This window comes from Phaethon lepturus, unplaced genomic scaffold, assembly GCF_000687285.1.
Source record: "Phaethon lepturus isolate BGI_N335 unplaced genomic scaffold, ASM68728v1 scaffold20340, whole genome shotgun sequence".
In the NCBI taxonomy this organism is placed as follows: Eukaryota; Metazoa; Chordata; class Aves; order Phaethontiformes; family Phaethontidae; genus Phaethon; species Phaethon lepturus.
The window spans coordinates 26,383-49,303 of record NW_010510061.1 but is presented as its reverse complement, the minus strand read 5'-3'; the positions used below and the strand labels follow the sequence as shown (position 1 = coordinate 49,303).

The 22,921-nt window shown below is 36.3% G+C and overlaps 1 protein-coding gene across 1 annotated transcript in view; it reads left to right on the top strand.

Moving 5' to 3' along the window:
- The window catches only part of PKP4 (plakophilin 4), a gene marked incomplete at its 3' end in the record, with an annotated part of 54,827 nt that overhangs the window by 7,704 nt on the left and 24,202 nt on the right, over positions 1-22,921 (top strand). The window contains exons 2-6 of the mRNA XM_010295868.1: positions 4,057-4,169; positions 16,356-16,390; positions 20,536-20,661; positions 20,827-21,017; positions 21,833-22,391. Of these exons, the coding sequence (XP_010294170.1) occupies positions 4,057-4,169; positions 16,356-16,390; positions 20,536-20,661; positions 20,827-21,017; positions 21,833-22,391 (1,024 nt within the window). The remainder of the gene's footprint in view (positions 1-4,056; positions 4,170-16,355; positions 16,391-20,535; positions 20,662-20,826; positions 21,018-21,832; positions 22,392-22,921) is intronic.

Here is a 22,921-nt window from a genome sequence, read left to right as displayed (position 1 = left end):
TGTGGAACACCTCCAGGTTTGTTCAGCCTGGAGAAGAGGAGGCTCCAGGGAGACCTGATGGCAGCCTTTCAATATATAAAGGAGGCCTACAAGAAAGCTGGAGAGGGGCTTTTTACCAGGGTCTGTAGTGACAGGACAAGGGGCAATGGCTTTAAACTGAAAGAGGGTAGATTTAGATTGGACATAAGGAAGAAGTCTTTTTTACAATGACTGGAACAGGTTGCCCAGAGAAGTTGTGTTACAGGTTGCCCAGAGAAGTTCTGGATGCCCCATCCCTGGAAGTGTTCAAGGTCAGGCTGGATGGGGCTTTGAGCAACCTGGTGTAGTGAAAGATGTCCCTGCCCATGGCAGGGGAGTTGGACTAGATGATCTTTGAAGGTCCCTTCTGACCCAAACCATTCTATGATTTGAAATCTCACTAATCCTGTTTTTATAATTGCCTGAAATCCTCAAAAATCTGAGGTGATTATTGGAATTGGGTGGACCTTTATTTTCCAGATGAAGAATTTGAATATACTCTGAGGAGTTCTCGGGGAGATGGGAAAGAAACTATGCCCATTAATACTGTATAAAAAAAGTACACTGTGAAATGAGAAAAATACAGCATATCTTCCCCTTTCTGTGTTTTATCTTCAGCTCTTTTCTGTGCTTAAAAAAATGTATTTTTTGTAGCTGTTTTGCTTTTGTAGTGCTTTAGAAGAAGACTTCTCTTGCATTGGTCGTTCTTTTAGTTTGAGTGGGGCTTTTTTGTCTTTTAAACCTGTAATTGTTTTACACTTGTAAAATGTAAATCATTATTGATTTTTTTCTGCTGATCGCAATCAACTTGTATATCTCTTAATCAGGTTTAGGAGAGAAGTGTGTGACAAATTAGTTAGAAAAGCTGTGGTCATGTAGATGTGAGCTTGGTTGATAAGCACAGATTTTATTTTCCTTCTTGTGTATCCGATTTCTGCCATTGCAACTGTCGGCACTGGAGCTTTTTCCTGTTTCCTTTGTTACATGCTCCTTTTTAATTGATTCGCTTTATGTAGAAAGGCTTTCTAGACAATGTCAACCTTTTTGTAGAATTTAGTAATTTACTGTAATTTTTTCCTTCTGGACCGCAAAATGGCAAAAGTTGACTACCGATTAGTGCAGGAGAAGATAGCGAACGGAGGAGAGCGCTCAGATGAGTGTGTATTTGTAACATTAATTAAGATTAATTAAGCATTCTAGAATAATACTATTTTCATTAATGCCTCTGCCTGTAATGAAAAGGCAAATTAATAGAGACTGGTTGAATGGAAGCAAATAATGGCTAGCATATGTTTTGTTTTATTCATCTAATTAAAAGATCAGTAAATAACAATAGGTGACTGGAGCCTTCTGATCAAATTCATAGTTTGTATCAATGACATTGCTATTTAAATATTGATTTAAAAGTAAGGAACAGGAAACAGCTTTACATGTAGAGTAAACGTTTTATATTATTTCTGCAAACAAACAGTACAACACTGTTTATTTTAAAGGTTTGTTACATGCTCTATAATCATGTTTTAATAGATAAATAAATAGATAAATAGATTTATAATAGATCATGTTTTAGTTGGGAAACAGCTTGTCTTGCTGACATTTGCTTCCAAACTTAAAGAGCTTCAGCATCTAAATGTTTTTTGGAAATTATGGCATTCTTCACTAGCATTTGAATGACTGGCTGGTGAATCAGCTTTTAGATGGGTGTATTACCTATATTCAGACTTAGACGTGGAAACTAAATTCTCATTTATAAATTTCTTTGACTTTTTTTGCTTAATACACTTTTTAATATTTTCTCTCCAAAGCACAAACTGTCCAGTCGAACTGACTGGGTGCATGTGTGCCTCTTTGGTATAATATGAAGTTGAATCATGCTAAGACCTGGTATTAGACTCTTGATGATTGGGTCGCTGCTACTGGATGCAGCTACGTGTCGTACAAACCTTCTGATATTATCCATACATTCTAGTCCATATACAGGCCCATAAGGTTTGCTGTTGTCCACAGGTTATCATGTTCATGACATTTTTTATATCAGGTCTTGGGATTAAAAGGATTTAGCTTTAGAATTCTGTTTAGAAGCAGGTTTTAGTAAAATCCAAATTTAGGACATGTCCTAAAATGTTCTTTCATGTCTGAGCAATGACTGTGCTAAGCTTTTCTAATGTTGAAGCTTGACAACTAAATGCCAACCTAATGGAAGGGGTGGCCAGGAGGAAGTTGAGGACCACATCTCCCTCCCACTGCTCCTGTGGTTTGTATATTCATTTTTAAAAGAACTACAGAGTATTCTGTTCTGTTGAACTGTTCTTAGTAGAGCAATAGTAGAAAAATGCGGTCTTGTTCTGTGGATGCATGTATCCTGTGGTAGCAGCAGGGGAGTTCCATGTCCTGGAGGCAAACAGTTTTGCTGGCCAATATTTGGAATATTGGGGTGTGTTTATTCAATTTGGTTAGTGAGCTCTGAGAAATGTTTGAAAGTGTCTATAACTCCTTAAATCATTTTGGGGGGGACAGTAGCTTCTGTGTTGTATCTTTAACAGGCCATTTGGTTGTATAGAGTTCGAATCAGACTTTTAGAAATAGCTTTTTTTTTTTTGTCATCTAGTATATAGAGTAGTTTTGGCAATACAGCAGCTGCTCTTTGACTTAGCCCTCAGCTGGCTTCCTAATGAAACCAGTGCTAGTTAGCCCTCTGTTTGGAGGTTCTTCAAGGTAATCTCATTGTGTTGCCAGTAGAAAAAACTTTCTACCTACTTCTGCAAGGTAAATCTTGGTTTTAGAGTAGCTTTTTAGTACACTCTTACTCTGACCTCTCTTCTGCCCTGTCGTGAAGCCCTCCAAGGACTGGAGCAGTGAGAGGCAGAGAGGTACTTGCAGACTGGTGAAAGCCCGGGGCGCACTGCAGAACCACACGTTACCTTGCTGAAAAGGTGTACAAACTACAAGAAGTAGAGAGCTCTTTCAGGGGCTGTTAATGTAAGTGAAGTATTTTAAGGCTCATTCCATGTGATGTAAGAGGTGAAAGAATAGTTTGCATTAACTGTAATCTATGAGCGAAGGTGACTTCTGTAATATGGCAAGGCACGCGACTACTATGTGATGCAGTTACATGATTAACATTCAGGAAAAAACCCAAAACTTTATTTGCACTTTAAAATTAAAGGAATGCTTCTGTGTTGTATTTGACTTGTATATAAGACTTGCTTCATCAGATTATTAAATATTGGTGTTCATCTATTTTTGAATAGTATTGAACAGTTTACTTAAACTTCCAGGGATGTAGAATATCAGTTTGAAAAATAATACAACCGCTCTGATAGAATCCTTTTCTATCATTAACAAAAGCTAACTGTGGACGAAAACATCACTAATATCCCTTGATGACATAGTATAGTTTCAGAGTATCATCTTTATTAAAATCTGGAAACATTTTCTATAACACAAACATTCTGTGCAGCCCCTGTATTTCCCATGTATTCCTCTGAGTGTTGTGTTCCAAAAGCCTTTTACAGAGGCTGAGGTTTGGTACCTTTGACCAAGAAATATAACAAAAGCTGAAATCAGAGAAATAGCATATCTCTACCCTCATCCAGTTTGAAATAATACATTTTAAGTTTTTGAATATGAAGAACATAGCATAGCTTAGGATTTGAAGTTTTGCAATTGGAAAGGTTAGGATACAATATTTTCCAGTATATCTTTGTTATAGATGAAATTGAAGATTGACTTTATGGGCATAAATTTTGTTAGATTGTGGCAACATAAACAGATTTAAAAATTTAATTGCAGGAGGAATAAAATCCACAAATGCTTAAACATGTTTTTCCTTTTGTAACAGGTGATAAATCAGTATTTGCATGAATCACTGATTTAAAGAACCGTTAAATTCCCACTTTAATCTCCTAATACTTTATTCCACCACGGAAGAGTCAAAACAAGAAACATGATTGTGACGAAACAGTGATTGTTTCAGAATTAATCCACACCCATTTTTTTAACGTCAAGAACGCTTTTCTTTTTATTTTGAAATTTCAGGAGCTCCAATTTCAAAGACTTACCAGAGAACTGGAAGTGGAAAGGCAAATTGTGGCTAATCAGCTAGAAAGATGTAGGCTTGGAGCAGAATCACCAAGTATCGCCAGCACAAGGTACAAGTCCTGATGACTTTACTTTCATATGTCCCATAAATTAAAGGGCTTTTTAGCAGTGCTTATGTCCTAGATACATATTTTCACTGATAGCTGTTCACCTTCCATTAATATCTGAAGTATTAAAAAAATGCAGATTTGCTGTAAAGAGTTATGGGACTCTTTAAAGAGGCCTCTCTAATCATTGATTACATTTTAATATAGTGTATGTAAAGCTTTAATTTATCTTTAAATATGTTGAAGTTTGTTTTTAAGATTCAGCCAAAGAGAAATACAGTAGACTTATACATATTTGTACAAAAGTAACAGTGCTAGCTAAATGCAGTAATCCAATTTTTTTTTCCTGATTTAACTATCGAGTTTCATCCAGCTTTTCTGAAATACTTTCTGGTTTTATATTTTGTTTTCAGGGAACATCTTGCTATAAGTGTATTGTTAGCATATTTAAATAGTGTGAAACATACCTGATATATTTTACATACAGTAACAATAGCAAAGCATTTTGTTAATATTTCAGCTTTAACTAGTATTCTTTTCTTTTTATTCCTTAGTACACTTCTTAACTCTAAAAGCACTCATTCATCTCAAGCATATTAAATGATTGGTAGCTCTTGATTCTGAAAGCCTTGATAACAATGTGTTCTCTTATGAAACATTTATATCTGCATTTTGGTTTACAGCATAATTTCTGGCCTTAAATACTTTTCTTTCTACATTCTTTCAGCAGTAAACTGGGGTATCATTCTGAAATGTTTCCTCCTGTGGCTATAATAAATACTTCTGCAAGTTAAATGTAAAGGTTTTCCTACAAAAGCTTAAGAAACAGGAGGCAATTATTTTAAAATAATTTTTTAAAATCCAGTGTAAGCCAGCTGAGAGAGCTGGCTTTTATGCATCAAACTACTTGACCTGAGTTGTCATTTGACAGTATTGTTACTAGCATGAGAACTTTTAAGAAACTTTGTAATATTCAAAAATATTCCTTGGACAAGATGACTGTTTTATACTCTTCATGCTTGCCTACCTTCCCTTTGGATCTGCATATTTCTCCAGCTGTTGCTCAGATTTTGTTTTGAAAGCTAAAAAAGTTAAATTCCTATGGAAGAATAAGTAAAAATCCTCAGTTATTTTATGCCTCCAGCCACCCTTCATTCAGTCTTGAATGTTCATTTTCAGTGAATTGCCTGAGTAATACAAATGAAAAGGTTTTTCTACACCCCAGGTCCCAAGAATTTCACAAAGAACATCAGAGTTAGCTTATCCCACAATTGTGTAGTTTTTGAAATAATGTACAATTACCAGTATGTACACAATAGGTTAGATCCTATACTTCTATCAAATACTATCATTTACCAAGATGGAAAACATAGTCTATAGCATCGTGGAGTCATTTCTTCTTTTGGTTGCTTCCTTATGGCTAAATTATGTTTATTTGTATTTAAAAAAACGATGAAAGTTTGGGGGGAGAAAATACTAGCACCACATAAGTTGGCTTGTAGTGTAGTTTGGTACAAGTACATTTGTGAATCTAGATAAACTTCAAGCTCTTGTGTTCTGGGTCATAAATTTTCTGTAGTTATTAATAAAATATTTTACACATTAAAAATTAAAGCCTAATTTTATTCTTAATTCTTAGACACCTCTGTGTTCTGACCACTGTTCTTGTTTTTCTAAACTTTCTTATCCCAGCTCTGCCTGGTTCAGTATAGGTGGGAGTGCTATGCCGCATTACTTTTTTACTGAGGGACGTGGGATTAAAACTTGGTTTAGACGATATGTTCTGAGATGTATGTGTCCTTGGTTAATTTTTTGACTTATTCTTTAATGTGGATATTCCTTTTAAGAGATGTGTAAGAAGCTGGGAAAATAATCTATATTTGAATTAGATGCTTTCATTTCTTCACCACCAGTTGCTTCCAGTGGAGTTAGAGTTGTTGAAAGAATCAAAGTAAAACAACCTCTTAGATCAGTATCAGAGCAGACACAAATATAGCAACAAAATTTATAGCCATAAAAAGGTACATGTGTTTCCCTAGACTAGGTGATGTAAATGTTTTTCTAAGGCTGACAAGAACCTAAATAAACATGAAGAGGGCATGGAGAAAAGGCTTGGAAACTGAATGTTGTGTTGAGAGCCTGGTCATGGACAACTAACAGCCTGCTCCCTGAAACACAGAGAAGTTACATGTTTAGAGAGCAAGATGATGTTTTTCCTAGCCAGATACAAGAATTGTCCGATAGTCTTATATTAAAAAGAAAAACAAACAAAACTATGACAAAAACTAAAAAAGCAAGCAAAACTAAAGCATAAGATGCACGTGCCTTTTTATTTTTATCTTTCGTTCAAGTTTTCTGTCCCTGAGGAAACGGACAATGCTTTGTTTCAAAATTAGTGCTTTAATCTTCTTTAATGTGGCTAAAACATTTGGGAGCATTTCATTTCAGAGGTCCAGCTGAAGGTTTTGTTGACCTCAGTGGTCGTAGCAATGCCTCTGATTTACCCACTTCTAAACTAGATTCCTGGAAGCTGGCATTGGCCTGGCGGTGGTGCTGCTTTGCAAACGAGATGCCGACATGAAGTCCCAGGTACTTAGTGGCAGCATGCGCCTGTCTTGGTTGCAGCTTGGACTTCAAGCTGTTCTGTGTGCCAGTCAAGTCATCCCTTTGAGCCAGCTCATCACCCCGTTGCACAAGTGCCAGCCCAAGGGAAGTGGTGGTAACAGCTGGTGAGGGAATGGGGACATGCGACCTCAGTACCTTAAATCAGCTTAAACTTCTCTGCAGCTAGTACACGTAGTTGCTCAGGCAGCCTTCGTGGCCGTGAGCCCGAACACTAGCACAGTATGGAGTGCAGGCTGTGCAGATACACACCTGGGTGTACTCGTCTGGAGGTAGGCACTGGTGATCAGACTGTCACCTACTTGAGTGTGCCTGAGAAGTACTCTCATTTCGGAAGCATGGTTCATTCTGTTACTGCTAGTCCTTAGGAAATGAGTGTGTTGCTTTGTACACATGAACAAAGCAAAAGAAACAGAAGGTACTTGTAGTTTAGGTTTGTTTGTCTGTTGCCTGCCTGTATTACAACTATATTGTAAGTGTGAGCGACACACAGTAGTTGGCTGTTTTGCTCTCTGAAGAGATGTGTGAAAGGTGAGAATAAGAGCAGATCTGCAGATATGAAGCAATTGTATGTAATGAGTGCAGGAAGAACTAGATCAGCGGCAGCCCTGGATTCCAATAGGGCTTTATATTTGTGTACCTGTAGGTTACTTACCTGTTAAAATTATTTCTTCTCATAATTAGTTTTATAAATGGATATTGTGCTCGGCACTTCTAAGATCTTTCGTGGTGTCCTGTACACTTTCAAACATCTTAAGAGCCTGAAATGAAACATGATTAGTGTTACATGTAAGTATTAAATATTTTTACCCATGTTATATAGTACAAGATTGGAGATGATAGACTGGGAAAAACCATGTCAGGTTTCAGTTATATCTTCTTACTTTTGTTTCATGCTGTAACATGCACAGGTTTTTCTGAAGAAGCCACTGGGCTGTTCAGCCTCCCATACAAACAGATTCAGCATTGCAGCTAACTTTCCATCTGTGGCATTACCAATTGAGTTGGATTCAGTTCTGGGCTGCCAGGTGTGCTGGGGTATGTGCTGATGCAGGTAGATATCGATATATATCAAGGGTCAGTAGTCAGACTCACTTTATAAAACACATTGCCTGACGGCTCAGGTGGGAGTTGGCTGTATGACTCTCACAGTCGACTAATCTTTTTGTGAGTTACCTATTGTGTGTAGCTCCTGAAAACAGAGTTAATTTAATTGTACAATAGTGCACTCATAATAGCAGCTTGTGACAAGCACTTTAAGTACATAAATGGCACACTAAACTTCATTACAATGAAAGCCCTTTTGGCAGTACAGTAAATAATAATAAAAAAAATTAACATTTCAAGTACTGAACAGTCAGTTTGAGTAATAATGTGCCTACCTGAAGTCTTCTGAGTTTTGTAAAATTAAATGTACTTCATAGCTGCTAGGATGGTTTATTTTCTATGCTTTATGTAGCAGATAATCTTCTTTTCCCAATGCCAACTGAAACACAATATGCCCTTTCTGTAGTAGTAGAAAATATTCCAAAGTAATTCAGTAAAATATTGCGCTCTGTGATTAGACATTGTAAACTTTCTGTGAGGTGAACATGTATTCTATTTCATGGTTACACATTTTTTTCTCATAAAATGGGAGAATGTTTCTAAAGAGTGTAAATAGATCAAGTAGTTTTGCTCGATAGCCAATGCTGTCATGTTAAGCTGTGTAACTTTCGTTCCACTTGAGGAGCAGTAACATAGGAGATGCATCCAAACTGCACCGCCCCCACGCTCAGGGCATTCCACGGCATGCAGCAGCAAGTTTATCCTGACACGACGGTTCACAGTGAGCTGATCTGGGTGTAATTATCCTTACAGAAACTAGTTTCATTTTGTTTGTGTGATGTATCAAATATTTTGGCATTTCCAAAAGGTATATTTGAAATTGACTGCATATATTGCACTATATGATGTCACCAAACTTTCATGGCAAATTAAAAGCTCCATAAAAATTACCTTTAGAATCAGTATGTGCTTTCTGGGCAGAAAGAGGGAAGGAATCACAGTAATTTAAACAACTAATTTATTTACACTAACGTTACATGTACTGAAATTTGAAAACAAATCAATTAAAGGGCTACATTAAATTTAAAAGTCAGAAAAGTTACGTTTTCTTTGCAGAGCTTCAGTGTACAATAAAAGCAAGGCTAAAATGTATTCGGCAGAATTAATGAATAATTTTAAATCAAGAATGCCTAGTTGATCATCGTAGAGCTGTTGGAAGAATATTTGGGCACAGATATTAATAGTCCATTTGTCCTAACAATTTAGAAGAAATGATGATTAATGCCATCATTAATAGCCAGCTAGGAACTATTTGCCATATTAAACAAAATAACTGGTCATCAGGTCACCTGATAGTTGCTGATGCTAAATGTTTGGAGGAAGTACTCAGCTCTGCAGAATGAAGGAATCTCCTTTTGTTAGAAGTTGGTCCATGCTATGATTGTTTCGGTGTTACGGTTCTTACTTAGTGTATTATAAATCTTCAATCTAGCTGTAGAGTTTCTATTGTCGATATTACAAACAATTACATATAAATATTTGGGTTTTGTTTTTTTTACTATGTTTAAGAATGTAATGATATCTTGTGACCTTGATTTCAGAACTTGCGGATGGACTGTGTTAGGTTTGTTCTCCTGTTTTTAAAAAACAGTCTCACTGATTGTCTCTTCCTCTGTCTTTAGTATTTGATTGAACTCTGAAATGCTCTTACTTTAGAATTGTCTTATGAAATTAACTTACTTTTTCTTCTCTTTCATTTCTGCTAATACACTAGTAGGAAAAAAAGGAAGAAAAAACAAGAACAGACCCACTGGCCTATGTAACATCAACAGATTTTCAGGATTTTTTCAGAATGTTTTCTGCATAGCCTGGTTCGGATTTGCTTTTTTGTCTGTACCTACATGTTAGACAGAAGTTTCCATTGATGTGTGTTTCCTTCCTTCTGGTTTGTACAGTTTCTTACTTGCTTACTTCAGGTCTTCAGACAGACCTGGGAATGTAAATACAGACAGAATCATGTTTATAGGTAGTTTCATTAGGGGTTAAGGTGGATGCACAACCTTTGATATGTATGCAATGTGTTGCATATTTTCTAGGTTGTAGTTTTACCAAATGACTTCAGGAAGCTCTATAGGGTCCCCTAGTCTAATTTTTAGCCCTAAAGAGTTACTATCTTTCCAGTCAATCCATCATTTAATAAGGCTAATTAAGATGTTTAGCTTAGTGAGTGGGTGACCAAAAGCCTTACCTTGAGATACAGAAGACATCATTCCAAGTCTCTGATGCTTAATACTGTCTTTCCTTTGGCACTTCAGCTGTGGCACTCAGGCAGCATCAACTGTTCATTTAAAGTTACAGGGTGCTACCATTTGTCTTGGGTCCACAGAAATTTAGAAATGCTTATTTTTTGTGTATCTGCATTGAAAGTGAGTGAAACTTGCAGAGTTTCTTGTTATAGCTCCACTATTCATATTTTTGTATTCCGTTTACCCAGACCGTAAGCCTTTCTGAAATTCTGTCAAAGCTTTTGAATGTCAGAATTGAGGGATTTCGGGGGTTTTTATGCAATTTGCTGATATTCAAATATGAAAAACAAATTGTAGCTTACTGATGTGTTGCTCTGGTGATCAACTGCAGAGTGATGATTTAATATGGACTTCAGCTGCATATGTAAATACTTATTATCTTACCCAGTAGTAGACTGGGCTACAAAACAGGGTGGTTGTTTTTACTGGCAATGTACGTCTGCCACACGCTACAGATTGAGATGCAGTAAGTGACTGTGTGTCAGCTGAATTATGGTAACTACTCACAGGAGTGCTCATGCAAGATGACTTAAAGTCTGAAGTGGGCAGTTGTGTTTACCTGTCACCCTCAGAAAACGGTTTACAATGCCTGAAGTACTGAAAGGGCGGCAAGTGTGCTGGTAGTTACTGTGGTTCATCCTTTAATCCTTGAAGGACTGTTAATTTCTTCGAAGATAGTCAAACGTGCTGGAGACCTGCATTTTGCATTGGTGTTCCGTGGTGGTGGTCAGATGACGTTGGCGGGGGCGGCGTGCCGTTAGCGCTGTGGCAGTGCCAGGCAGCACAGGGCTGTAGGGTGGCAGCAGTGAACTGCTGCCCGTTGGGCCGGTGCATCCCATGCCCGCCTGCTCTGCGTGGCTGCCTGCTGCGGGGGCTTGGCAGTCTCCATCGCTTCGCCACATTGGGATTGAAACTCAAGTAGCATCCTTCGGTATGAGTGACTGCACTTGGGTGTAATATTCCAGGTACAGCTTTCTAAATTCACACCCGGAGCACGAATGCTTGCTTGTGTCGGCTGAAAATGTCTCGCGAGTCGTGGGACCACTTGCTCTTGGTGGCAGAGCTGTTTAATTTTTGTATGTGGGACATAAGCTGGCTATGGTAGTTTGTACAGTGTCTGGCAGAGTGGGTACAGGAATGAGGCATATTAGTGAAAACAAGAAGAGAGCGATCAGAAAAGCTGAAAATTACCTCAAGAAAACCAAAAACATGAAATCTCGTTATACTGATCTTGATGGTTGCCAGTTGCTTGTATTGTGTGTTATGAGTTTATGGAGTGTAATATATGTGATTTTTATTAGAAAAATCTCCCTATACCAAAAATTTACATACAAAGGTTCAGGCCTTCATACTGCATATAATTGTAAATGCGTTCTTGATGTAGCTATTTAAAATGGAAGGTAAATGACAAGTAAAACAGTACATTCAGTCTTAACAGGCACTTAAGTTTTGCCTGGCAGCTCTGCCTAAGCAGCAAGCACAAATCCCTGTCAATAAACCATTTGCTACAGGATGCCTGACAGAACAGATGTATTGCAATGATGAAAGCTTAGCCAAGCAGTAAACTAAAATACTAAAGAAATATGTGTGAAGTACATAAATTTTCAGCAGAATTACATATTTAGCTTTTCGCAGCTTTTCACTGTTTAAAAATATTTAATAAATAATAATTTCTTTCCACTGTTGCCTTTTTTGATGACAACAGTGGTATACTCGAGTAGTTAAGATAGGCAATGGAAATCACTACTTTTATCTCAAGTGGTGTTGTTTAAATCAGAAATACATTTCATCTTATGGAGTACTTGCTGAAATTAACAGGCATAAACTGTTTCATGTCATACAATGCCTGCAAAAGATGTATGTAGCACCAAGAATGTAAGTTAACTGTCCAGTCTAGAAACTGAAGACCAAGAAGGTTGTTTCTACATAATTTTTAAAATAGTATACTGCTTAGGACATCCTAACAAAAATTAGAAATCTACAATTTTCTTACATTTTAGTACTGTTCCTGTAGCCTTACTATCCCATACACAGGTACTGTCAGGGACCTGGCCGTGACTTCAACTGGCCAGTTCTGCCTTTGAAGTGTGGCCAAGTCCTTGAGCTGTCATAGCTGTTCGACTGAGATGAATGTTGACCTCCTTTTCCAACTTGGAAATCCAAAGTTGGAACTTGTGTATTTGAGAGCTATCGCTTGAAGAATGTGAAATGGTACTAGTGACACTTAGTATGTTTTGTCTCTAAATGACATCATATGAAACCTTCGCCATTTTCCAGTTTATTTTCTTTTCCAGGCTGGCAGCTAGTTAAATTTTGTGTCTAAGACATCAGCTTTGATGATAAGATGTAAGATGGCAAAGAAAAGGTGTGAAATTAAGAAAGGGATAATTCCAAAACAAAACAAAAACCCCAAACAAAGAAAACTCAACCCCAAAACAAACAAACAAAAAAAATCCAGATACCTAGTAAATAGAAGTGAGGGGAAAAAAATGCAAAGGATCAAAAAAAAAAAAAATTATTTCAGCAGAGCTTGTATGCTTCAGTTACCAAATTTGTGTTACCGGATAAAAAAATTATTGCTTTGGTGTATGTATTTTATATGCTCTTTGTGTAGAGTTATGTTTTTATTTCACTTACTTTTTTATGCTCTTGCAAAGCAGATTGCGAAAAGTCTTTTCATGTACATGACTGTGTGTCTGATATTTTAGCTATACTTTCCCTCCGTATCATTTAAAAATATCTGTTATACTGTAATAATATTTATCTCTAACTTCTTTAATTGACTGTATTTCTGTATGTCTACCCTGCTAACCTAATTCTTTCCCAAGGGCAATAGTGGGCTAAAATCAAGTATTTTTAGAAGTGCAATGCACCACATAGGGGCTGTCTTTAGATGTGTGACATATTACTATCGGGAAGAGACAGCATAATGGCTAGCTAATGGCAGCAGCTTCTCATTGGTAGTGCAGTATTTGACCGTTTTAAAAGTTTTTGAACTGTGGTAAAAAATGCATTAGACTGACTTATCAAAGCTGAAAGATTTGGTAACTTCAAAACGTTTCATCTGTAAGGTGACAAAATTAGATGGTGAAGTCAGTAGGTGGTAGATGCTGGACTTTTGCAAAAATAATTTAATAAGAATCAAGGTAATTTCTTAACGAGTTTAGTTGTTCATGAAGTAGCTTTCTATTTATGACCCACAGTCAGAGCAACCTGTGTCATTCTTAAGTCCTGTACATGTAAAGCAAGTTCAATTAGTTAGATCTGTTGGCTAGAGACACGTTTGGGGGCTTTTATAATCTTGTGTATTTAAGAGTAAAGTATTTCTGTATGCTTAGCAATTTTTGCCTTTGCTAGTACCACCGGATGATCTCATCTCATTATAAGGGATTGAATTTCTAGAAAGTCAGAGGAATAAAGAGGTGAAGAGTGCAAAACTTGACATTCGGGTAGCATGAGAATTCTGGGGCCAGTGGTCACAGTATCTATCAAATACTCTTCATATTTCTTAATTTCAGTGGAGCAAAGTATTAATGAATAGGCTAACAGTAATCAATTAAAGAACCTATTATAATCCAAGTTTACTCAGTGAAGAGTAAATAATATACTCTGTAAAGAATTCAACAGGAATTCTTTACAGAACTCAGAACTCAGCTTTCAGTAATTAAAGTTAATTTGGTTTTATACAAATTGTTCTGAACTCAATACTGGGTTTGGTACAAATTTCCTCATGAATTTTTAGCAATAGAAATATTTTTTTAAAGTTGCATCAAAATAGTTACAAGGTTCAGTTCACACACAAACAACTAGAAAAGTTGCACAGAATTTACTTTGGCGTGTAGTTACAATCCACAAAATATGCCACAGAAACATTCTGGAGTTAATGCACTAGTTCGATTCAATGGTAGTTGAATACTAGAAATGAGAAATATTTTTAACTTTTTATTTAAGTTGAATGAACTTTAGCCCAAGGCTGTGCAAAAATTGTGGGTTGGTGGTCTTGGCACTGCCTACTGCTCTGGAATTGCCAAGTGATGGTAGTACAGTTCCTTTGCTGCAGACTTCCAGTTGTCTCTAGATACTTTTGGTTTTTCACACAGCTGTCTAGCTCATGTATCACATTCATGTAATCTGTTCTTCTGTGGAGTAAGTTGTAATAGCTAAAGAAATAGCCATTTATTACCTCCTGTTAGCTGGAGGCTATGCCCTTCTTTCCTGAAATGCCTTAGCAGGCTCTGTCATGCAAAATCTGGGTTTGTTTAAATCCTAATATAAACTATACCACTAAAGGTAGTCTAAACTAACCTACCTGACCTTGCACTCAGGTGAAATGACATAATTCACGTGGTCACAGTAACTGAGATTTGGGGAAGGTAGCTGCTGGTTGTTGTAGGGTAGGTTCTTAACTGTCCTAGTTAAACTCACAGGATAACATTCAGTTGAAGTAGTTGCTTATCCTGTTCTGACATGTAGTTTGATTTTTGTTTATGTACTTATTTAGTGTTTCTGACATTGGACTCGTGTTCCAGTACTGCTAAGTGATTTTGTCTTTTGTGCTTCTGAGCTTGGACAAGATGGTCCTTCAGGAAAGAGGAAATATTTGTGCAAGTTCAGGCATGCATCTGAATTTGTAGTTTGTGTTTGAGCACCCTTCTCTCGATAAGCATCTCAAATACAGTAGAACACAAAGAAACTTCTGAATTTAGATGAGTCTGCAAAGTCTCAGTCTGGTGTTCAGCTCTTCATCTGTAGTTCTGTACACCAAGTTTCCATCTCTTTAACTGGTCTGCTTTATCTACGTTGTAAGGAAAAAAAAAATCAGTGTAGACTAATTTTTTAGTCTAAATAAGACTAAAAAAGACACTAAAATTGTAGACTGAGGGAAAGAATAGCCAATACGTGGTAAAAATTCTGTTACTACCTAGATATGAAGTTGGCTTTCAGATACTTGAAGCCTGCATTTGAATTCTCCTTTTTTCTCTAAATGTCATTGTAGTTGTAGTTTAGTTTGTACTAGCATGCAAGTTTAGCATTCTTCTATAGACAAATACTTTGTTTGAAAAAAGGATCCTAAATGATTGACTTTTTTTTTTTAGAAAATAAGTATCTAGTATTGTTCACATTGCTGTATTAAAGTTTTTTGTAATTGGTAGCTGTGTTAGAAGTACATCTTACACAAAATCACAGTTTCATGCTGATACTTACATAAAATCTGATGGACCTGCCTGTTTTTCCTTTAAATAGCTTTTGGTTGGAAAATAGCAGCTTAGAATCATTGCGAAAGTGATTTAATATTCGAAGTTTGATAGCTCATGTAGACTGAGAAAATACATATTTTTATGCGAAAATGTATCTAGTTTTAATAATACATGGATGAATTCTGTGTCTCTGCAAAGGTGGTTGTGCATCGATACTGTGTCAACACATGAAAGAACATTGCTTTGTAGAAGAAACAAAATGGTTACGATAGTTCAATGTAAAATAGTTACTGTAAAAATACAAGAGAAGTAGGGGATTACACTGATATTAAGCACTTGCTTGATCTTGTGAATTACTTGTTTCTTAAGGCATCTCTTTGACCTTGACAACGTAAAATCTGTTATCTGCTTACACTTGGAGGTGTACATTTCTTGATGTCAGATGCTTTCACTTATGGGCAAAGGATCAGAATTGTCTCTAGAAAACTGGAAAATGAAATAACAGTAAAAATTGTAGTCTATTTCTGTTCATTTTTTTTCAAACTGCATTACATACAGAAAACAAAATGCTCTAGAACTGTGATTCCCAAATTTCCTTTGGTAGACCCTACCATGAGCAGCAAATGCTCCTGTCCCTTGAAGTAGTTTGCTTACTGCTAATCATACACATATGACTGTGAACACTTGCTGTATGCTATTTTATTTACGTCATTACACCTTAAATAGGGAGTGCATATCATGAGTCATGCTCTTACCCGTCCTATTGCACATAGGTTACACTGCTTGATAATTTGCTGTACAGTAAGTTGCAGGGAATTCCCACTGATTAATACAACATTAAAATCAACAACCAACAGTTTAGTTGTCAGGTGCAAAATTCTGCAGAGTGTTATTTACATGGGCTATTGAAACTTTATCTGCTGGGGAGGGGTTGTGCAATTTTGTATGCTTTGGTTAAAAAAAAAATCCAAACTAGCCACATCGTTCTTTTGTGATAATTTTTTTTCTTTCTGCAGCTCTACTGAGAAGTCATTTCCTTGGAGATCATCAGGTATTCTCTTTTATGTATCCATTTTGCTTTAAGCCCAAAAAACTTTATTTTCTTGACATTCATTGCTTGTTTTGAAGCAAACTGAACATTAGCAGCGATGTTACATATCTTTTTCAAGTATCTGTTCTAAAGCATAACATTAATATCCTTTTTCTCACATGTGAAGGAAGTTGTGTGTTTGTTACTGTAAAAGGTTGTTTTGGGTTAGAGGTAGTTGCAGGTACTTTTCTTGCACCTTTTTGTGCCTTTGAATTTTTGTGTGAGATATGACCGCAACAAGAGTCTTGTGTATTGGGTCTCCTTTGCAATTAATTCAAAAATACTTTTGAGTATACCCCTTGGCAGGTAAGGATCATTCTACATCTACTCTTGAGTATATTAGGTGGAATGGATAGGACTGTACATTAAAAGTAACATTCAGCTGTCTGTTGCAATAATCCATTCTGCCCTTCAGAGATCAGAGCATTTAACTAGTTAGCATTTTTGGGTTGGTTAAAATATTTAGTATTGAAGAGTCAATCTTCTGAAAAGCTGTTGTCTTTTTAGAGTGATAAAGTGTATGTGCAGAAGTCAACATGTCAAAACCACACAGCAGGACCACACAAAGGATCTTGACTCCCTGGAAATTGCTTTTTGCACTGGATTGTGCTTCTCTCTTTCAATCATGTAATCTTGACAGAATGTAATCCTAACCAAAACTTATGTAATGTAATCAAAATGCAATTAGAATTTTAGGTAGCTTGTTAAAAGTTTTATTAACAAAGTTCTGCATAGTGCTAATATCATCCCTTTATATAAGGATGTGTGCAGTTTTAAGAGCTATGCAGTTCCTGCTGTACAAAGAATAACACATCATAGTTATCTGCTCATTCATGCAAGTGTATTTATAATTATGATAATTGTGACTACATTAGGTAAATAAGTCTCTTGAACTATCTACTTTCCCTTCCCCTTCCTGGTTTTTGCTTTAGAGACTAAGTTCTTAAACCTGTGTATAATTGTATTTACATGGTTTCAGTTGCCATTGTGGTATCGCCTCAGCTGAGGTGAGACACACAGTAGCTTTTTTCCTTTCTTTTATATCTAATAGTCTCAACAGCCTACTTGTCTTGGCATTTAAATTTTGCTAGTCATGGTGGTGCTTTTCAGGTAATCTTTTAGCAATATTTTTAAGCAGGAGTCAAATTTATTTTTCAAGTAATTGAGAAATTAGTTTTACTTATTCTTTCAATGTGAAAATTATTTTTATTTTGGGATGTTTTTAATCGCATTATTTCCCCTGGTTCTGTTTCACTTCACAACTGGTAAAGATACCTCTGACAGATCTTGATCGTTGTTTTACTGATTTATCTTGTCCAATTGTATTCCACTTCTTTACTTCCTCCTCAGTTTTTCCTGTAACTTATTATTTGTCTACTGTTTGTTTTCTTCCTTGATTTTCTGTTAGTTCCTCTCTTTCTGTCTTTCATCTAACCAGCTCATATTTTTATTTTATCTTTTAATTCTCTCCTCCCATTTGTGTGTTTTTCTTTAGAAATCTCTTGTGCACATCCCTGCTGAGAAGTCACTTAATGTATGGCAAAAAAATAATATTTCTGTTTAAATACTACATGCATTAATATAAATCTAGAGGTATATTTCTCGCATCTCTATCTAAAGTAAGGATTTCTGGAATAATTGCTTAGAAGTGGGCATGTTTGAAAAATACGTGTTTACATTTATGTTGTGATTATATCATGATTGTAGTTTTTACTTAAAAATTCACTCTTGAGCTTTAAAATAAAGAAGTGCCACTAGATGATGCTTTACCAACTGCAATCTGAAAAATACTGAAGTTAAAGATGAGTGAAAACATCCCCTTAAATCACCTTTTTTCCCTGACTGCCAATAGTAGTTTATATCAAAGTCAGCAGATGACGTGACCATAGCCGAAATTGTTTTATGCATCAGTAGAAATATACAGAATTTCTAACAGAAATATAAAATGATGTTGTTTTGCAGATGCTTATAAATAGAATATTAGATCAGTGGCCATTTATAAAAGGCTATTATCTTATTCAGGGCACTCTCCTCGTGATTTATAGTAGCAGAGAAAGACAGAAAGACAACAATTCATTTTATTGTGCATTTTGCCTTTGTTAGAGAGCCTAAACAGTCTTTATTTTTTAGCATTGTGAAAGCATTTGCTTGGTGGTAAATGTGTGATGGAAGCGAGGTTTTGGTTCAGACCTCTGTCTTAGGAACATCTGTACGACACTGCACAATTGAACTTTAGTCTTCCTATGTGTTTCTGCCAAAACTGGTTATTTGTCTGTTTGACGTTGATTTAGTATCATGTAATATCAAGTAACTAAAATAACAGGGTCTTGTATTATTTAACCAAAAAAGACCAAAGATTAAAATATTGAAGTTGAATATAATTAGAGAGTAATTTAAATGTCCTAGTCCCCACAAGTCTTCTAAAGGATTCATAATACCCACTGATGTCTGTTGTGATCTGTTATCGTGTTAGTGTAACAGGAGCTGTGAAAGTGAGTTATTTCAGTGTTGATTCTCTGTATCATGTCTGGGGATACTGATGATTAAATTAATGCAAGTGTGATAACACTTCTTATTAATCCTATTATAGTAAATTATTTAGCATCAAATTTTACTAGATGGTCTTGACCTAAGAATGTACTACTGACAAAGAACTGTGCTGACTGCTTGTCATTTCTATTAATTTTTTTACTTTTTTTAAAATCTGGAATTTGAATAGTGTTCAAACATTTGTCATAATAGCAATTAATAAGTAGCATTTTTAGTATGAATGTTCCGTTACAGCTAATTGTAGAAATAGTGAGACATCAGCATTTTGTGTGCAGATTATTTCTTTACAGCTTGATAGGTACAAATACTCCTATGTTTTTGATTTCTCTTTTGAGCTATACTGTAATAACAGCTCTTATAAAGCATTTCCAATAGCTCATCTGTTAGGGTTTTTTTGGTTTGAGTTTTGGTGGTGTAGTGCTTTTTCCATGAGTGCCACTAGATTTTATATCGGGGTATTCTTTGTCAGTTTGAGAGGATTTTCGTTAGCTATTGCGCAGAGTTTATTTCAGCCCTCTTCCGTCTTCCTCCTAAGTCCGCTAGCATCAAATTTCTGCAAACTCCTAACAGTTTTGCCCTGTTCTGTAACGTGCTGTTACATTAATTTGCAAAGAGCACTTAGCCCGTTTCACTGCCCACAACTTGCAACTCCTGACATGAAGCAGTTGCCGAAGTTTTTACTAGACTGTTGCTTCTTAGCATGTTTCTTTTGGTTTCTACTCTAGGCTCATTCATGATTTCTTCAGCAAGAATTTACGTATCTGGAGTCACCTTTTAAATGTAACCCACATTTCCTACTGCATCTCTGACGCCTGTTCTTCATCAATAAGTGTTACATGATGGCAATTGAATGCTTAATATTTCTGTCAAAGTAATTTTGATTTAGTTTTTCTTGTTGTTTTGTGTCATCTTTGTCTCTTTTTTTCTCCAGACTATGTTTATCTTTTTTCCTTTCTCCATAATAGTGTTGTGATGTCTCCTTTGCTTTCTCTTATGTGTGATGACGCTTTCCTTTGATGTCTGTAAAGTTCAGCTAATGTTCTTAGAACTGAAGGTAGCTTAAAAATTGTTAAAAAGTAAACATTTGGATAGTAGTATACAAATTTTAAAATTTACAAAACCTGCAGTAAGTTTTGTTGATGGTACACAAACAGGGATGAAACTCAACTCAGCCTTTTACTTATCAATCTCTTGAGATAATAGGACCTTAAGACAAGTGGTGGCTATCCTCTGTGCATTATGACACAGTTACACAATGTTTGTACTCTGCAAAGTATACTTACTAGGTAATCAATTACATTTTTCATTAAAATAGGTTGGAACATACATTTGAAATATGAGAGCTGTAGAACTACATCAAAACTACAGGAAATGAGATTCTCAGACATTAGTATTAACATTCTTTTCATTTAGTTGGGTAGATGATACCTCTCTACCAGTAGACTGTTTATGCTGGAAGGAAGTTCTTCGTTAGCGTGTGTGAGAAAATTATGATGATTGAGTTTTCAGGAAACTTGCATATGAAACATACTTATCTAATTAATTTATTCTTTCAGATCCTCCAACCACCAGTGTAAACAAACCCCGAGTTTCAGAGAGTGTTCATACCAATGCCTATGACATTAGGACAGAACCCGAACAAGGGAACCTCTACTCACCAGAACAGACATCTCTCCATGAAAGTGAGGGTCTGTTGTGTGCATTTAAAATATTAGAATATATTCCTGTACTGACTCTATAAAAAATGTAATACAATTATTAATGCAACAAATAACAAAGCTGTATAATATTTTATTTTTGTGAAGTTGTTTGATGCCTTTATTCTTATACTGGCTTCGTATCTACAGGGTCTGTAGGTAACTCAAGAAGTTCAACACAAATGAATTCTTATTCTGACAGTGGTTACCAGGAAGTAAGCAGTTTCCATAACAGCCAAAACTTGAGCAAATCAGAAACCAGACAGCAGCATTCCCTTATTGGAACCACAAATAACCATCTGGTGAGAAGCTCGCGAGCTGAAGGGCAGACATCAGTCCAGGTATGCTCAAAATAGTACACTTTATCTCTGTAACACAGTTTTAAAGATAATAATTGTATAGCTGGACCGACCTTTGTACAGGCTGGAATTAATGTTATTAAATTACACCTCTATTTAACACCTTCACTGGTTAAAAAGCAGAAATTACTTGCAGCAGACATGGACTTGGTTGCTGAAATCAGCATGCGTGTGATCTGGTTCGTTCACTGAAGCTGAAATTAAGTAAAACTTCTGATAACTCCTGACTGCAGAGTATGCTGCTAATATAATATCAAGAAATTATCACTCACTTAAAATTCAGTTGTGATATTGGGGAAAACCTCATAGAATTTACCCTGTATGTAACCATAGTGCTTAAAGGAAGATGGTATTTGTGTTCCTGTACCTTCTGCTGTTTCTGGCCTTTTCCTCCTGCTTTTTCATTATTTAGAATGATAGTAAGACAGTAACTGAAAAACTTTATTAGCTTGTACTAGAACTCTTTGCATCACTGTTCCTGGATTTCCAAAGTGGTAGAGTAGTGAGGAAAGAAAGCGTAAGTCCATATTAACATAGAAAGCCAAGTAAGAATGAGGAACAGATGGGTTTTTAATTTTAAATTGCCATTTTATATTTTAAGAAATACTGATTAGGAAAAAGTTATTTTATAGGAAAACTTGAAGGAATTACGTTTAGAATAAAAGTTACTCTAAAAGCAGCTTTTATATAGCGTTACATTGTGTGCATTTCTTGTTGACTTCTCTGTCTTATGGGAGAAAAGTATCCACTACATGGCCTAAAAAATAAAACTAATAAATGTTTTTTTCTTTACACAGCCTTCAGTAAATATTGCTACCAACCGAGTCATGAGACGTGTCAGTTCAGTCCCATCCAGAGCACAGTCTCCCTCTTACATGGTCAGCACAGGTGTTTCCCCTTCAAGGGGGTCGCTGCGAACATCTCTGGGTAGCGGGTATGGTTCTCCATCAGTTACTGAGCAAAGATCCCTTACTTCTCATGCATATTCATCCACTACTCTGCCAGTACAGCGGGCAGCATCCCCATATGCTGCGCAGAGACCTGCCTCCCCGACGGCTGTGCGGCGGATCGGCTCGGTTACATCCAGACAGGCAGCAAATCCCAATGGCGGGACTTCCCAGTACCAGACATCGGTCAGAGTTGGCTCTCCTCTTGCCCTTAATGACGTACAAACCCGAGTAGCTTCTCCGTCCCAGACTCAGCTGGGATCTTCTTCCCCGAAGCGTTCTGGCATGACTGCGGTTCCACAGCATTTGGGAACAACGCTGCAAAGAACAATGCATGATATTGAACAATATGGACAGCAGTATGATATATACGAGAGAATGGTCCCGCCACGTCCAGATAGCCTTACAGGTTAGTAAAAAGGTAAAGACGCAGCTTAAAACTTGGTACAAATCTGCAACAGTAGAAAATCAGTAATAGTAGTTTTACTGATGAAACGTTGTAGCAGTAGGACATAACTGTGGTGGATGTATCAAATAAGTTGTAAATACTGATGTCAAACACTATGTATCAATCGTACCATAAGTTCACAGTGAATACTGTCTTTATTTACTAGATTGCTAAATTAAATCATGCATTAAATTAAATAGTACTTTTTAAGTACCTAACTGAAATTCTGAGTCTTCCAAACAGAGCCATTTCAGTATTTTCGAAGGTAAAGTACATTTAAATGTATGTGTAGGTTATACACAAAATAAAAGATACTAGGCTGGAACTGGGTTTAGGTCTATTTCTTTCTTAAAATATGTAGCTTAGTACCACTGAATTTTAGTCTTTTTTTTTTTCCCCCCCCCTAATATTTTTAAGCTATCTCAAAGTACTTCAACTTAAGTATAGGGTAACCGTTGTAATGTTATCTTAAAATAAAGCCCTAAAATGTA